At 45.4% G+C, this 18,441-nt stretch overlaps 1 protein-coding gene across 1 annotated transcript in view; it reads right to left on the bottom strand.

The window, feature by feature from the left end:
• Positions 1–883: 883 nt before the first annotated feature.
• tenm1 (teneurin transmembrane protein 1) overlaps positions 884–18,441 on the bottom strand; it is a 172,042-nt gene continuing 154,484 nt past the window's right edge. The window contains exons 26-38 of the mRNA XM_062393798.1: positions 18,054–18,141; positions 16,272–16,468; positions 14,462–14,775; positions 13,685–13,857; positions 12,022–12,266; positions 10,988–11,281; positions 9,324–9,568; positions 8,467–8,609; positions 6,656–6,867; positions 5,865–6,166; positions 4,715–5,421; positions 3,275–3,417; positions 884–2,433 (exon numbers count right to left, since the gene is read on the bottom strand). Of these exons, the coding sequence (XP_062249782.1) occupies positions 1,678–2,433; positions 3,275–3,417; positions 4,715–5,421; positions 5,865–6,166; positions 6,656–6,867; positions 8,467–8,609; positions 9,324–9,568; positions 10,988–11,281; positions 12,022–12,266; positions 13,685–13,857; positions 14,462–14,775; positions 16,272–16,468; positions 18,054–18,141 (3,819 nt within the window). The 3' untranslated portion in view covers positions 884–1,677. The remainder of the gene's footprint in view (positions 2,434–3,274; positions 3,418–4,714; positions 5,422–5,864; positions 6,167–6,655; positions 6,868–8,466; positions 8,610–9,323; positions 9,569–10,987; positions 11,282–12,021; positions 12,267–13,684; positions 13,858–14,461; positions 14,776–16,271; positions 16,469–18,053; positions 18,142–18,441) is intronic.

The following is an 18,441-nucleotide window of genomic DNA, read 5'->3' as shown; positions in this document are numbered from 1 at the left end:
AGAGAGAAAGCATCCATTCAGCCCAGGCCATTCTTCAGTGCGGCGGTCTCCTAGCAACCGGACCCTCCATCTCTCCAGCGCCGAGATGAGGTTGGACAGGATCTAGTGGAGCATATGGTTTAAGGAGGGAAGGCAGAGCGCCGCCGAGGAAAAACGTATATCACCTGCTCGCAGTCAGAACATATGCAGCGTGCCGCTCTGTCATCCGCAGCCCAGGAGGAGACACACACACAAACAATTAATGGCGGGCAGATGGCGGAGTGACGGAGGGAGGGGGAGGCGAGCGTGGGGGGGGGGGGGGGGGGGGGGACAGGCAGACGGACCGCGAGGAGGATTAGTGGTAGTGAGATTTAAACGAAATTGAGACAAACTTCTTCACTTTCTTCTTTAACTTTTTTTGGTGGGGAGCCTTGGAAGGGGTTCACAGTTAGTCTGATTGGCGTCTCCTAATGAGAGGAGACAAGCTGCAGAGAACGGCACAGCCAACTCCAGGTCCTGCCCCTTCTGCACTCACCACCCACTCACTGAGCCTCAGCTGTCACATTGCTTTTTAGCTCCCTCCTCCTCTTCCTCTTCTTCTTCTTCTTCTTCTTCTTCTTCTTCTTTTTCTTCTTCACTTTCTTTTTCTCTGACAGACGCAGCTTTCACATGCATATCTCAGTTTGAGCCATAATGATGGGGGATAATGACGGCACAGATTGGAAAAGTTACAAACTCCTAGAAACAAGAACAAAGTGTGCACAACAAATGTGTTGGAGGGAAGGCGCGGAGACAGAAAGACAGGATGTGTGTGAAAGAGAGAAAGAGAGAGGGAGCGGGAGCAGTCGGAGGAGAGAAATAATAAGCAACCAAAGGCTATATGAAATCCCAGGGAACGATCTGGTAATTCACACATAATAACTTTAATCAGCATTGTAACCCAATAAAGTCAGATTTTTCAGCGAGAATATTTACTATAGCCATTTATAATTCTTTGCAAAAAATGTAACTGTTTTCCTATTGATTAACAATACTGACACTTACTTATGAACAACAGAATTTCCAGTTGAGCACTTTTTTTCAGTGTGAAAGCACTGGCTATGTACATTCTTGATTTTAGTATACACACTCATACAAACTACTGTTGGATCACACCAGAGGTGGAAACCCCGTCAGGTTTCATTCTCTAAAGGGGAGTGTCAGAGTCGACAAGGCCTCTCTCACACAATATGTAAACGACAGTATTTCCGAGGTAAACCATGTGTAGGGACTCAAATGGCAACCGGAGGGCTCTTGGTTCGAGTCATGAAGAGGACTATTCACTGGCGATCCTACAAAGTCTTCATCTCTACAGTTCAGTGAGTATGAACAGTGTTGAAACAGCGAATGACAGTCGAGTCCGTCAGCGAGTCGGTCAGTCCCAGGCCAGTTGGGATACAAAAAGCAAAGCCACAGCCAAACCACACTGCTTGTGCCACTGTTAGAAATCGGCGAAACTGGACAATAATAATAAAATACCATCATTTTGTCACAATTAAAGGCATTTGGAAATCACTTTTTCCTTAATCTCTCTTCCTCTTCTTCTTTGTCGTCCTCTTCTCTCTTTTTTTTGATACAGAATAGAAACAGTAGAACAAATCAGAGTAGAGTAGAAACGGGCAGTCTTTGGTGGGGCGGGGGGCTGCTCCTGTGTCTCTGTTACCTGCCCCCCACCTCGCTTAGTGTCATGAAGTGGATGTTGGAGGGGCAGTCGGACAGCTCCGGCTGTTGCTCTATAGGCAGGGAGTAGTAGCCGTCGTAGCCCTGGACGCGTCCGCCTGACAGCAGCTGCTGCTTCTCCGCCTCGCTCCACACCCGGCTCCCCGCGTCCCCTAAATCCACCCGCTTCCTCTCCTTATCCCAGGCGCCCTCCACTGCCCTCTTCCTCGCCTCCTCCCTCACCCGCGCCCTCTCCTCCTCCTCGTTCCCCCCGTAGCGCACACACAGGCACAGTGCCCCCTGCTGGAGGGTGATATCGGCGAAGCGTCGAGTCCTGCCGTTCACCGTGGCGCTCATTTGAGACACGCTCACGTTCACGCCGTTCTCTAGGACGCGACCACCGACACCCAAGCCCGGGGCGAGGTCTTCTTCGATCGGCCGTGTCTGGAGGAAGTGGTGGGTGTCGCAGCCGTGCACAGTGAAGCTCAGACCGCTCAGGTGCACGGCACCATTTAAAATGGCTGCCACTCGGCGGCTGTCCTCACTGGCTACGCCGATGACCTCAGCGCTGACCCGGCCGTGGGAGACGGCGAATCGGATGCTGGGGCCGAGAAGCGAGGGTCTGGAACCGAAGGGCGGAGGACGTGTCGGTCTGTGGCAGGTGGAGCCCACAGGCTCAGAGACCAGAGGTAACCTGTCCAGAGAAATGAAGCTCCGCAGCTGCCTCCGCATCTCACACTGGATCCCCAACACCACCTGACAACGACACATACACACATACAGACTGGTTACCGGATTTATATGCACTCAGAAAATTAAAGTAACAGTCCCATGTATGATAGATACAGTTTTTACCATTAGATCATCTAGATTGAGTTTACATACATTCACCATTTTGTGATATTTTTTTGTTACAACAAGAACCATTTCTATTCCACATTTATCTGACAGTTTTAAGTTTAAAGTAAAATATGTTAAATTGTAAATGATATAAATGGGTTAGGGTTAGCCCAGCAGCCAATCTTCACAATTAAGAAGCTGGAAGCAAACACTTACTTTAATGAAAATTCATCAATCACCAGAAAAGTTATCTTTTTACATGTTTAGTTATTTGTTAAATGACAAAATCATTTAACAGCTAAAAGTGATATAAGAAAATTTCATATTTAATGTATTGATTTCCGTCACACATAAGAATGAAACAAAGTCCCAGAGAAATAGTATTTCGTCACTTATATTTATTTAACTTTTTTTCCCCTCAATATTTTAAAAAGTATGTTTTTATTGATTATTTATTTTATAATACTTGGATTCCAGATCACATTTTATTTCATAAAGTCACACCTACACCCACACAAAAGTGTAAATTAATAATAATTGTATATATTAAAAGTATACGTGTAAAGCCACATTTTTTATCAAAATTTAAATGTATTACATTTGTCAACAGAAAGAGAAAAGAGAAGAATACAGGCACTAAAAATGGTTCTAACAAATATGTGTGGCTTAAACCAAGGGGAAACTAAACAATCTAAAGGACACAACTTGAAACGTGTCTTTCTTGTTGTGCAGTTGATTTAGTGTCAATCAAAGTCACCTTGCTGGTGTCCCAGTCCTGGGTCTTCGTCTGGGTCTTCATCAGTTCGTACGTTTGTTCCATTCTGCCTACCTCAGGCTTTGGGAAGCCTGGGACAACATTATGAAGCTGGAAACCAAAGAGCTGCAGCCAGCTACCAATGTCTGGACACACACACACACACACACACAAACAGAGAGAAAATTGTACGGAGGGGAAATGTTAGAATATTGTGTCCATACTGTGAAGTAAATCACAAGGCCAGAGAAACAACACCTTGTACAGGAAATCAAACAGTATTTGAGAAAAATATGCAGCATGGACAGGTCGGCTGGCGTTTCCCTCACTAACAGGTTCCTCCTGTAATAAACAATCATGGTGCAGAAAATGTGACGGGCCAAATGAATGTTCCATTAACCAGAAGGACACAAGCCCCCGCCAACATCCTATATTCATCCTCTGACTCCTCTTTCCCTCGCTTTGCCTGAGTTTCTATTTTGTCTCTCGGGGAAATGGAATGTTCTTGACAGACAGAGGGAACAAAACATAACAAGCCTGTGTTAGAAAACAAGATGATCACAGACGTGGCTGTCCTTTGTGCTGCCGGTGCTTTCTGTCTGTCACATCTTTTCTCTCTGCTACATAGCTTACCTGTGGTTAGCTGTGGGCCGTGTTCACTCACACTTTATGGCAGATGTTCCTTGTGGGGGTGTGTTTGTGTGGGAGTAGGTGCGGCTGAGTGAAATACCTGCCTGTATCTGACTGAGAGCTGTGGTGCAACAACTACTGTGTGTCACTGTGAGACCCTGGGGTTAACCAAAATGCCTCCAGAGATCCAATCTCTCCGACCACATTGTGGGACACATGTGGCCATACCCTCCACTGAGTGAACGCTAATGAGTCAGGGCCGCCTGCTCAGCTGACGTCATCTGACCCACAACAGTTTCACAGTGTTCAACAGTTTCAACGATGAATTGTATTTGATCGCTTCAGTGCGTATATGTCGATTTATTTGCAGCCCCACTGCAATGTCAACACTGACCAAACACAGTGAGTGACTTTCCGTAAATTGGGTTTCTTCATAGCAGAGCTGCACGAGATCCATTAAGCCCTTCCTGACCCCCCCCCCCCCCCCCCTCTCTACTTCTTGTTAGCTTGTGCCGACACACAGTGTCATTCTACACTTTTGTAAACTCGACATCATTTGGTCTTTGCAAACACAAAAGACGTAGGTGATTATTTGTAAGAGCAGGGGAAGGGCGATCTGATCATAAGTGGTCAAAGGATTTTCAGAACCAGGTGTGAACAGACATATTTGATTGTGGAACAGAGACCGATTTTGATTGGAAATCTCAGGACAGATGTTATTACCAGGTCAGATGATTGGGTGTTGGGATTGACGGTGAATGAGTGTCTGCGTGTGTGTGTGTGTGTGTGTGTGTGTGCAAGTGTGAAGCTCACCTGTAGTGAACTTTGTCACCTCTTCCACCCTCCCGACTGGACAGTTATTTTTGAAGGCGTACAAGTTAAACGGCTTGGGCTCCCTGCTCAGCTCGGCCCACAGCTCATGATTCGGTGAAGTCCATCGACCAGCCAGCGTGTCGTAATCCCTCCTGCCCAAATGAACCAGTCGTGTGAGAGGATCGTACAAGCCCCCGTGGAAACCTATGACAAGCTGGAAGTCGGGGTTGGTGTCCTGATAGACCTCTCCATAGGGCGTGTAGAGGATCTCTTTGACCAGTCGGCCCCTGCTCGAGAAAACTGCCCTCGGAGTCCCCACGCTGTCGCAGGCGACGTAGAACTCCTCCCCGCTGCTCAGCTCCATGGCGATGAGATGGCCCTGGAGGTCGTAGTACAGCGACGTGATCAGATTGCTGCTGTGGTTATACAAGTGGCTGACCCTGGTGGGGTGGGACAGGTCAGCATAAAAGAACTGCAGCTGCTCGCCCTTGCTGCTCTTGGTGGCCACACGCCGACCCAGCCCGTCGTAGCGGTACCACACGGTGTGCTCAGTCATCCGGTTGAAGACGCGGGTCAGCAGGCCGTTGGAGTTGTAGTCGAAGAGGTCATTCGCTCGCTGGCGGAGGAAGCCATCGTCGTCCACGCTGTACTGCAGCTCGCCGAGGTGTGTGATGCGGTCTCTCTGGTCGTAGCGCAGTGGAGTCAGTCTGGAATTAGACCAAACACATATGAAATTGAATTGTCTAACATTAATATATAAACACACTGACATGCTTCGACTAATAATGCTAATGGTAACCATTTTAAAAGCTGAACCATTCACGGCTTACGTTTTGTATGTTAGCATGATACCCTTTGCTTCTTAGCAATGAACACAAAGTACTAGTCTCATTGGACTTGATTTAGTTATTTCATGTGATGATGGCGCTGGATTAACAATTCACATATAAAAACTACACTAGTCAACCCTGAGAAATTTGGGACACTAGGAAATCATTGAAGTTATTGCGGCTCTTTAGCTTAGGACCATGAATGTCTGTAAAAAGTTAACAGAAATATATTAAACAGCTAAAGAGCTATTGGACCAAAGTGATGGCTCGACTGACCGACTGACTTCTAAAAATAGGATAATAACACGTTAATGACTCACCTAGCACTGGTCCCATGGCTCAGCAGGTTGATGTTCCCGTTGAGGTCGTAGCTGTAGCGCCACTGAGGCCGCTCGTTGACTGAGGCGCTCTGCAGCTGGCTGTCTGCGTCGTACTCGTATGTGTAGCGGGTGACGTTGCTGTCCACGCCCACCCGGATGTCACAGGTGGTGGTGCGCCCCGCGGCATCGTACTGGATGGTCATCCAGTAGGCGATGGATTTGAGGATCTCATACTGGACCTCCACCACTTGGCCGTAGGAGTTAAACACCTTGGTGTGCTTCATCAGATGAGTGGTGATCACCTTGATGACCAAAGACAACACGGGTTAGACATGCACCCAAACATACACCTTAAATCAGCCTGGAGTGCTTCATGCAGCATTGTAGCTGGATGTTTTTAGAAAAGTATTGCAGTATTTTGAGGTATTTTGTGCAGTGTTTTGTGGCCGTGAGGTGCAACAAACGCAGCACTGGCACCTAATAAAGTTGGTGAATGTGTAAGCTAGCAACTAACTATCAAACAGACTCATTCAGTATTCATTCATATTTTATGATATTATAATGTCTGAGGGAGACGTTTGACTCTTCTGCTAAATGATGTTGTTTGTTACAGAACAAATAGAGAAAAGTGTGTTCATCACACCGCAGTAGATTGAGTGCTTGTTGTGGTCGGAAACCAGATTGCTGAGATCAGTGAGAACACCATGAAAGAAACAAAGACTAAACACCAGACTGCTGGAAGCAAATCAATTCAGGCGGTTCAATATTTTAAGAATGAGTACTTGGCCCACCTGGTTGAGGTCGTAGAAAATGACGCTAAACTTTCCAAACTGCTCGACCCGTCCGGATACGTCGACGTAGCGGTACAGGTCTATCGGCAGCGGGGTCTCGTTGATGACCGCCTGCATGCTTGTCACCCTGAAGTTGTTGTAGCTGTAGTCGAACCTGGCGTTCACCAAACCCTCCTCGCTGAAGCGGAAGATCTGCCGACTCGTCAAGGGACCTACGCAGAGCAATCAGAGACCGAGGAACCCGGCGGTATTTGAGATTGGATTACACACATTAGCTTGTGGACTGCACACGTGACGCACATGCACACACAGCACTCACAGTTGGCACTTGGCGTTACCCACACAAGCCTGCCTAATTAATTCGAATCAAGGACTAATTCAACATCATTAACACGGACACACGCAGTGCGATCCATTCAATCTTAACTATCCCCACACCTCTATGGCATTTCCAATGGTGACCTTTAATATGGAGAGATAATGAAATCTAAAGACAATAGCCATGATGGGCCAATGTGCTTCTTAATGTCAGAACATCAACATTAACAACACCATTCATCACCTCTGCTGCTCGCTACTACAGCTCACGGTCCATTTGGAAAAACGCCTGCTAATGAAACACCATTACGGTGCTGTTTGGGACGACTCTGACTGCAGTTAAAATGACTAAGTGCCGAGCTTCGGAAATTATAGATTGCTGGATCAGTGTGACATTTTTTCTGTTTTTATTTTCCGCGGAATGTTGATTCTAAAACCTGCGCTAATGGGGAAAATGGCAAAAGCAGAGCGAGTGAGCTGGAGACTGTCCTGCAGCCCGGGGGAACTCGCAGTCTGTTCCTCTCGCCGCTCTGCCTGTCGACTCCCCAAGCTGTCAAATTTCCTTCTTTTTTTCTGTTCCTTTTCTCCCTCGCTTACCTCTCTATAGCACTGACTCTCTACTGTTCTTGGTCCCTTACTTTTTTTCCCTTGCCTCATCTCAAGAGACAATTACTGCTATCTCTTCTCTCTTCAAGGCTCAGGTTGTTCTGATGAAATGAGATCAGTTAAAGGAAGGTGAGACTCTATTCACAGTGAGGGCACGCACGCACGCACACACACACACACACACACACACACACACACACACACACACACACACACACACAAACACACACGCCTCCCAGATGAGTGCCACCTGATGACGGTGAGCCAATCACATGAAGTGACAGCCACATGAAGTGAACCAGCAGCAGAGAAGTAAGTAGAAGGAATTGGTGAATGTTTTAATAATGCTGGCCACAGGGGCTAATTGATGATCATTCTCACAATCTCTAAACCACAATCTTTTTGATCCATGCAGGCATGCAACACACATGTAGCATATCCACACCTTGCCAATCATAGAAGCAACAATGTATATTCAGTTGCCAGTTTACTTTGATCAGGCGGAGAGACCGTGGCTCGGAGGCAGTGGGTGGTCTCATATTCACTGCTGTGGTAGACCACAGGCTCTTTCACTTGAGCATGCACAGCCTGATTCACACTAACCGTGGCTGTTTCAGAATCTGCATGAGGTGAAATCACACTTAGGCTGACTCAAAGTCGGACTCCCGAGTTTGATACTGCAAAAAAAATCCGGCTCAAGATGTATGATTGTGCAGTCGAGTCACAGCACAGATGCTTTGAGTTGAGCCCATAAGACGATCTCACGCTCAGATAGATGCTTTTAAAATTATCCATTTACAGATGAGTCATTGCACATTGTAAATAATTTAAACGTGTGGCTTTTGGTCCCTTGAGTGTTTGTGGCGTGAGTGCATGTGTGTGTGTACCTGTCTGTCTGTATCGTATGGAGCTAATGAAGCCGTTGTGGGTGAGATGAATGGTCTTGACAGTTCCAGAGGCCTCGTCGTAAGTGAAGGTCACCAGGGTGGAGTCATAAACCACCTCAGAGAGCCGCGCTGCTTGTGTGTACCTTAAAAAACAAAGTCAAATGAAAAACAGAACAATTTTATGAACAGATTATAAATTAGTTGTGTCAAACGTTTCTATTAAAAGGGTTAAATGCACAGAATAACACATTTGAACCGCAGTATCACTAAACATGCTCTACCTCATGAATAATGCAAAGACCACCGTGGGCTGTTAAGAAACAAGTTGCATCACCTTTCAAACATTTCATCAAAATCAGAGCGGCAGCCGTGGCAGTTATGGCCTTTCTTGAAAATGGGCCGTTTATTATAGTGTCCCCGTCAAGCCAATGAGCGTTAAAAAATGTTAAATGTCAGAACGCCGCCAGAATCCGTCCTCCAGCTTTCAGCAAAATCAGATCGCCGGCGTCTGACATAGTGTGATGATAAAAAATCTGACCTTTAATCCGTGTCCCCCATTAGTCCAATCAGTGCAATTTGTAAGGACAGCTGGGTGGGCCTGGCACGTTCTGGTGTCGGCTACACTCGAGCTTTTTTACGGTTTGTGGGATTAGCCTTTCATTTGAGCACCTTCATTAAGCCCCTCAGCGTTATGTTTTGATATGCATGATGATTGTGCCAAGATGCGTAACAGCTCCGGGCTTCACCGGAATCAAACCAGTGGTGTCTGCAATGTCACCTCTTTCCACACTGCATTGGCTCCGGACCCTTTACTGATAAAAACTGACCGCCATCAATGTCGGTGACGTGTGTCATACCTGTAGATGACACTACGCCCCGTCCCCAGGTACTGGATTCTCATCAGTCGCCCATCGAGGGTGAAGTCCTGCATGAAGGAGGCCGGGCTGTCGGGAGGCATGTAGATATTCCTGTAGTAACCGACGGAGAGGAGGGACTGCAGGGTGTGTTTCACCATGCTGGGCATCGTCACGGCGACCAGACGGTCCGTTTGGTCGTACTCAAAGACGTAGCGCCGCTGGCTGTGCAGGAGCAGCATAATGGACTGAGAGAAGACAGACACGTGCACAGTGGAGTTATAACAACTGCAGTTTGAGAAGCTTCTCCTTTCTCCGTCTGGTGTATTTCTGTATTTCAATGTCGTTCTTTGAAAAGCGTTTCATCAGCAAAACAGGTCAGCACAAGCAGCCTTGGTGTCAGCTCGAGGTCTTCACAGCTTTTCAGACAAGCTTTGAAAAAATGAGTCTGCAGCACTGTGGCTCCTGGAACATTCTGAAGTGATGTGAAACACTTTTGTGCAAAAATACTGGTCTGTTATAACGAATTAATTTTTTCATAATACATGCAGGTTAGCTCATTTCCGGATGGTTCTGCAATATAAGCTCATTTAAAGTTTTGTCTTTTAATCACAACCTCATACTAAGTATGTTTCAGGCTTAATACCATGTCATTCAATATTTCAATTAATTCAAGTACGGAAATTATAATCTCTGGTAGCTTCCGACTTTGTCACCCACTTAAATGAGCATACTGCTCTTTGTGGGTTATAGATCATTAACAGAAATCACAGGCTCTGTAAAACGAGGGCTTTTTTTTTTGAAAATCTAATTGCAGAGCCTTGAAACTTGAAGTTCACTCCACCAGAATGAATATATCGTGTCTGCCCTCAGAGCTGTGTTTTCAATGTGCAGTTTATAAGTGCAGGTCGATTTTAGTCCGTACAATAACCGACCTTCAACAAAGAAACTTTAGCGCAGACGAGAGCCTCACTCTGCAGACTGATTTGCATTTAGTTTAAAGGAACAAAAACCATTTGATGCCTCAAAGGAAAGAAAAAATACAAATAATATGGCTTAAAGTAAAGCGCTGTAAATCATTTTTATGTGCTTTGAAGTTCAAGCTTTGGCACTTTGAGTGTGTTACTTTTGGTTTCATGTGATGCATAACCCATGCAGCAGCAAACAGAGGAAGAGCAGAGGTGTGAGAATTATTTCTAACAGCCAAAAGACAAAAGGCAGGTGGTTGAAGAGGCCATCGCAAAACAAACAAATCTCAGAAGGATCATTTTCAGACATGAACTCTGGAGAACGTATTTAAGATGAGGTCTGGACTGTCTCTAGAGGTTGCCTATTGCATGTGAAAAACACGGCTGGAGATGATCCAGTCCGAAACAACAGAGAAATCCCTGCAGTGCTCAGGCGAGGTAAATTCCGCTGCGGAGATCACATATTTTTGTTTACAGCGCCTCGACAAAGGCCTCGGTTCTTATCACCACCAATGGTTGTGTCTGTAATCAACACGCCCACTCGCTCCCACTGAATCCTGTGGAGAATCTCCTGCTGTATTCTCACATACTCAAACATCAACCAGAGTTTGGTGTATGTCTGAAAGCAGTGGAGGACACAGCTATAGCCTGTGTCCCACATCACCACCTGAACATGTTCTCTGACTGAACAGTTCTTACTCTGTCTGCGTATGTGTAGCTCCAGATCTTGCCGTTGACCCACGCTCTGGAGACCACCCTCTCGTTCTCGTACTCCAGCCGCTCAGACCACTCTCCACGGTGGATGGCTGACAGCAGTCCTCCGCCGGAGTAGCTGATGTTCACTTCGGTGTACTTGCTGCTGGGGGACCACACAACGGGCCGGCCCAGCGAATCATACTGGATGTGGAGGGTGAACTTCCTGTGGTCATCGTAGATCTTCCCCACTCTGGTGTTCTGATCAAAGTCTATGGACAGCAGGTTCCTGTTGTGTGCCTGCGAAGATAAACAGGGAAATGTCAGCCTGTGCGTGGCCGCTGTGTAATCACCTACAATTCTAAAGAAGGCCACAGAAATGTGAATATAAATGAAGTGGCGTGAAGAGACAAGCAAATATTTCATTAGGTTAGACAAATTAATTGTGACAGTTAATGCAAACCAGGTCTGCATAACAGCAATAAATTGCAGAGGCCTGGGGATTGCATATAATTAGCAGACATCAGATAAGATGGCCCATTCTTTTGAAATATTCCGTTTGTGCGGTGCACTCTCTGTGCAGTGAAAAAAGAGGAGGGTGTTGCAGTCAGTGTGTGATTTGTGGAAAGTACAGCTAACGGCGACATCATTAATCAACCCAAACATCGAGCGTGTTGTGTAAGAACAGGCTGTAGTGCTGTTCAAGGTGCTCCATGGCTAGCCAAAAAAAAAAAAAAGAAAGAAAGCAGAAGGAAAATCCACGGAATGGATGTGCGCACATTGAAACTTGAAATGACATTTATTTGCAGTGTTTAAAAGTCAGATTCCACAACTCTGGCTTAACCACGCACTCTTCTAGGATGTGGTTGTCGTGATGTTATCTCGGCAAGGCTTCAACCATATTGCGTTAGGGTTGGTGTTTTCACTGGTTCCACTGTGTATTCTGTTAATGCAGGGTGTTCTTCATGTTATCCTCAGTTTGGAAGTCTGGATTTTCAATAAACTGTGTGTAGGCTTCAGAATATGTTGTAGTATTTTACCCTGAGCCTGCGTTCATAGGTGCTGTAGTTGGTCTTGCTCTGCTCCTTCCTCTGCCTCCACTCGATCAGGCTGGGGGCGTGGTCCCCCGGAAGGCTAATGTTACAGCGGCTGGCCGTTGGACTGAGTCCTCCCCCGACGACCCCCGGGAGGAGGGGCTCCGTGCTGAGAGACAGCTCCATCCCACTCGCCAGCGACACCAGGAACGACCCGTCGGCACTGACTCTGTATGAACTCTGAGCATGGTCTGGGAGTTGTTCACAAACACACAAAACCACACGTGCGCACAGGAATGTAAGAATGCAACACATGAGAAAAGTGTGAAAAAAACATCAGTCACTGTCTCGCAAAAAGCAGCCTGTAGAAAAATCCATGAGAGAAGCAGCAAACTACATGAATGCAATGAATACACGTCTGGACTTTTGTACAATGTGTCTGTTGTGTTTGGATTAATTGCATAAAGTCTGTGAAGCTGGTACCTGTTATTGTATCTAAAGAAACATTAAAAAAAAATATATTTAATCAAAAGCGAGCAGAGGTGACAAAGAAACCCAGAGCCAGACGGAGAGACAGAGCAATAAAAAGAGGACGAGAGAGATAAAGAAAGAGAGAAAAGCATGGAGGGGTGCGTGGCCCTGACACACTGCAAAGGTTTTTCAGAGACCGTTTCATTTCTATATCCTTCTGAATAACAGTTTACACATGCCAATGACTTTCAATCATATTTGAAACAGTTAAGAAGGCAAAATAGTCATAAAACCATATTTTAATCATAAGACTTAACACAGCTGACAAACTGGAGAGGAACTTGTTCTCTGCACAATCATAAAACCTCTTTCTATACATGTGGTTATTGTTGCCTCAGAGGCAAGAAAAGAAAGAGGGGGGGAGGGTATTCTAAAATAGGGGGTCATTTCAACTCTTCCCTGGCAGCTCTGTCATACTGTAGCACTGTGCACATGCTGCACGTGTATTGATGTGTGTTGGGGCAGCTTTTCTCTCCCTGCAGTCCTGTCATTGTGACAACGGCTAGAAAGCAATTAAAGGGATGACATGAGAAGAAACTGCTCCCACGAGCGGCTTCTCCACTCCACTCTCATTTTCTCTTCCTCTCATCTCTGCCCTCTTTTCCATTTTTTGTTTCTCTTCCCGCGGTCGTTAAGACATTTCACGAGGCTCCGTCTGATCCGTCGCTTCTTTCGTAAATAAAAAAAGCATAAAGAGCACTTTTGTTTTACTGCCCATTATTCTGGTTATGTAAAGAGGTCATACCGGATCTATATGTGAAATATTTATAAAAATCGATAAATCCGTTTGACGAAGGTGTGAGTCTCCAGCATGTAGACGTTTAAGTGCAGCCGATGAAGAAGAAGAAAAGCACAGGTCATAGCGTCTGACCTGAGCAGAATAACAGCCACGTTATTGCAGTTTGTCATAAATGTTTAAATATCGCTATAACCTTACAATCTGCCGTCTTTATACATCTGTGTGTTTGTTGCCCATGGTTCAGTCCCCCCAGATGAGTCATAAACCGCCTTGCAGCATGTTTGTGGTAAGTCGTTGGTGAGGCATGGAAGTGAGGCAATAATATTTTCCTACATGTCAACCCGTGAAAAACCCTGCCCTATGAGGAGGGGAACAGAAAAGGGCACCATGATGCGGTACCTTGTCTGAAGGTGTAGATGGTGTCGCTGGCGGACAGGTTCGTGCTGGTGATGAAGTTCTCGCGGTTAGATGCCTCAACCTCCACCCGAGACCAGCGCTCCAGGTTGCCGTGGAAACCGCTCACCTCCCCCGTGGGGAGGGTGATGTTGGTCACACGGCCCTCGCCGTTGTACCTTGGAGAATAAACACAAAGACAGTGATATACAAGCGCAGGCACACGCAGATAACTGTCACTCATGGACAAATAAACTCAGCCACACACACACACACACACACACACACACACACACACACACACACACATCCACGCTCACTATCGCCCTGTTTTTCCCTTCTCATACACAAACGTCCACAACACAGAGCAAGTGTCAACTATGATTTATAAGTGTAATTATCCAGCTGTGGAATTTGACTCAGAGACTGGGCTCGTAGTGGTGAATAATTCAGACAGATGTGTTAGTCAGTGTGTGTGTGTGTGTGTGTTTGTGTGTTCTACGCGTGCAATATTAAATGTGATCAAAGTGTTGCAGAAGTGTCTTTCAGCAAATCTGTCAGCAAAAAGCCAAGAGGATAAAACCAGTCTCACCGGCCTTCTACTACAGCTGTGATGCTCTTAATACCACCAGATGGCACTCACACGTCACACCGCTTACTCAAGTTCTATTTCACATTCATACACAAGCACCTCCACGTCCAGGTGAACATTCAGAGTTTAGAAAGTGAAGCATGACACAAAGAGCACAATGAGCTGAGAAGAAAATAAAACTTTGAATTTACTCATAAACAGTGGTCCAACTGTTCTCATCACTCTTGGTTGCTAGGAGACCCGTGTTGCCATGGTAGGTGATGTGGGCGATGTCATGGCCTTGGGCTGACACCTTCCTCAGTGTTCCACTGTTGCTAAGAGACAGCCAGTACACCTGTCCGCTAGGTAGCGCCAGCCAGAGAGGGACTCCGTGAGCGTCCCTCCTCACCTGGAGCTTGTGGCCGTTGCGACACATCAGCCCGGACAGCAGGCCGTCTGTGCCGTAAGTGAAGTTGTACAGGTAGTGGCCAGTGATCAGGTGCTTGGTGAACAGGTGGGAGCCGTTCTGTCGTGGCAAAGGAAGCGAAAGTGATCAGGACTGTGTTGAAGCAGCCATTTATAAATCCCTTATTCAGTTTAAGTATATGTTTATGTTCTCAGTAACAGCTGGTATGTTTTGGCCTTGGTAGAGCTGTGGTGTGTGCACAACCTGAGACACAGAGCTTGAGAAACAAGACATTGTTTGAAAGTCTCCTGATCTACCTGTCCAAAGCATTTTAGGATCTTCATGTCACTGCAACAGCTGCTGACTCAGACTCGTGGTATTAGCTACCAAATCTTTTCCACACATTAAGGCACAATGGTAAAATGGCTGGACAATGTCTGAGTGGAAATACAGGAGGAAAATTCAAGGCAGGCGAGTGGGCGTGTTTATGATCTTTCTAACACGTGGAGGATGAAGGATGCAAAACAGGAAGAAAACAAATATCTCAGGATGAAAGGAAAAGGTGCCATACACGTTGAAGACACCGAAACTGAGATTCTAGAGCTTTGGTGAATAACAGTGACAAAGAAGTTGATATGCTGTAAACAAAAACATGTGAATCCCACCGCAGAATTACCATGTAATGTCCTGCCTCCTGCGTAATGTACTCAGGCATCACTACTCGTCTGATTGTGTGTTAACGCGTCTGACCTGGACAATCTCCTGCTGCCTTCTTCATATGTGAAAGACTAGGGAAAAACATCGGGACCCAGTTTTCCCCGAGCTCATGTCTGGAAACAGTTTATCTCATTCTGATTCTTTGGTTGTAAATCTTTTAAAGGAAATCAGTGTCCTGACTGTAATGAATGGTTAAAGAACAGTAACACGTTTATTTTAAGGGTGTCTGCTAACATGGTAAAGAATATCTTAGCTATGTGTCATTTTTGTGATATGTAATTCAGAACTGTTACATGACGTGTAGAGCACATTCCACAACTCCAACCACTTGAGAATCAGTATGTCTGGCTCAACTTATTTTAAATTAGATATATGTAAATTGAGTAACACAGGAGTCTGAATTTATGAATGAATGTAAATTCATGTATAAAGTGACAGTAACATTGTTCTCACAAAAATCCTTTCCTCATTCTGACCAAAGCTGATGTAAAAAGTTGATATTTGACATGCAAATACACATTTAAAGGTGTAGTGTGTAAGATTTAGGTGAAAGGGATCCATTGGCAGACATTTAATATAAAATACTCAGAGTGATTTATCTAAATTGTATGACATGTTGTTGTATTTACCCTAGAACTGACCTTTATATTTAAATACTAAATACTATATATATATCAGGAGTGGGTCCTCTGTATGGAAGCCACCATGTTTTTTACAGAATTCCAAACTGGACTGACTAAACACCTTTTGAGTTTTTATGACAACTGAAGGCTACCACAGGTTCTCTTTCATGTTTGGAAGGGAGGGGTATTCAGTTGCAACATGCATCTTCACCGCTAGATGTCACTAAATTCTACACACTGAATCTTTAATAGACAGAACTCAGCTTCACTATTTACCTGACTAAAGAGATAGAGCTCCTGGTCCAGTGGGGAGCTGATCTCCACCAGTCCGGCCGGGCTGGGCTGAGGCTGGTTGGGGCTGACGGCTCTGATCCGGATGTTACCCAGATCAGCAATATAAAGGGTTCCGTTTGGGGCCACGGCCAGAGAGGAGGGGGCTTTGAGACGAGCATCACGGGCATAGCCTCCATCTCCTGATAAGACATGAGAAGACATTATTTCAATGAGGACAGACCCTTTATCATCAATATAGCATAAGTGAAGACACCCCAAGTTAAAAAAACCTGCTGAGACATTCAAATCATTCTTTAGAAGAGGGAAAAAGTCCCGACGTGTGAACACAAGCTTTTACAAAATATGAAGATCCCACGGTGTTGCAGCGTTTATCAGTTTAGCCCAGGACTCTGACTTGTTGCGATACTGTAGCTTCCCAATGGAGTGGATATAACCACCTTGATAGTGACCTCAGCCTTATCAGACAGCGATGGTGGGTGACTGAATGCATTCGGATGTCTTTGGTAGCACAGCGGGATAATAGCCGGGTGAAGCCCTTTAGATGCTGTCAGCAGTAGGCCTGGGGCCTCGGATGGGTCTGTGCAGACAGCAGGGTGGCAGTCCATCTCCTGACAGCATGCACATTATGCGTGTGTGTGTGTGCATGCTCATGTCTGTTTGTATCCGCGGTTGTGTGCTCACATCCACATATGTACGCATGTTCAAAGACACTGTGTGAGTGTTTATGGTGAAGGGATGGAAACGGAAAGCCTCTGAAGAGAGTAATCATCTGTTAACAGCAAGACATGATTGAAAATATGCAAAGTGCACACCACGAAAAAGGGATGGTTCCAGCCCATTGGCTTGTTGGAGATGAGCGACACTTTGTACCATTTTGAATAGAAAAAGAGACTGAGTTTTATGAGCAGAATTAAATGATAAAAATCACCTCCTCTGACACTTACACTGAAAGCATGGCCTAACTGTCAAAAGAACATCTGCTTATTTGTTCACTTTATTACACTTCAGGTGCCCTTCCATGATACACCAGCCAGTTAAAACCTTCAGCGGCCAGACGAGAGCTCTTTCTTTCGCCAGCTGTTATTTGAATGGACTGGAACGGTTTCTTTCGAGCTGAAATTTAGCTGGAAGTTTTTGCGAAGAAGGAGCCTCACCATGAATACAAATATGTCACCCCCATACACAAGCACTTTCTGCAAACCCACCACGCATCCATTCACAAGTCAAGCTCAATTACTTTTCCATTGTAACATTCAAGATGGTCATTTCCTGTCATGATTTATGAAAACGTCACTCTCCAAAATCTTTTTAAATATTATTTTTCAAGGAGAAACAGCCCTGTTTAGAGATTCAATCTCCATCTGACTAAATTATTCAGAACGTGAAGGGAGGAGGAAACGGTGCAGGAGACAGAGAAGATAGAAAAAACTCTGCTCTAGTTCTGTAAATAAAATCAAATGCCAGCAGGGACACACACGCAGCACGATTTAATCACTCAATACCAAACGGACCGACAATTTCAATGCATGTAAAGCTTTTAAAATGTCCCTGTTTGTGTCTCCTTCAAATACACATGAGAACCAGGCCAAAGGTGATATGATGTCATTTTTGTTCTGAAGTGCCGTTACATGTGCGCAATGATATTAGACATAATTTAATACTCTCACATTGCTTAATCCTGATCTCACAAAACTGATAATTTGTACGGGTGTGTGTGTGTGTATGTGTGTGTGTGCGCATGTGTGTCCGGCAAAGGTGACCCACCAGAGAAGCAGTCACAGTTGGGGTCTATCTTACAGTCACAATCCGTGGGGGCTCCAGAGATAACCGAAATCTCCCCGTTGGTTGATACCTGTGGAGTGTTCCAAAGAAAAACAAGACGTCATACACATATATAAAATGCTGGAGGACATCTTTCTCGCTGAGAGGATGATGTTCAGCAGCATCCTTTGTTCCGTCTAACCTCCCCAGCAGAAACAGATAATCATGGCATTTCATAAACACCTGCGCTGAAAAGACAGATGAATCATTAAAAATGACATGAAAGTAAAATGACAACACTGTGTTTATCCACCAGTCTTCAACAACAACACACATAATAACAGATGATATTTTAGATGCTTTTTTTTTTATTTCAGGAAAAACAAACTGT

Source organism: Platichthys flesus, chromosome 8 (assembly GCF_949316205.1).
Source record: "Platichthys flesus chromosome 8, fPlaFle2.1, whole genome shotgun sequence".
Taxonomy (NCBI): Eukaryota; Metazoa; Chordata; class Actinopteri; order Pleuronectiformes; family Pleuronectidae; genus Platichthys; species Platichthys flesus.
The sequence above is the reverse complement of the archived record's forward strand: the minus strand, read 5'-3'. Positions and strand labels throughout refer to the sequence as shown.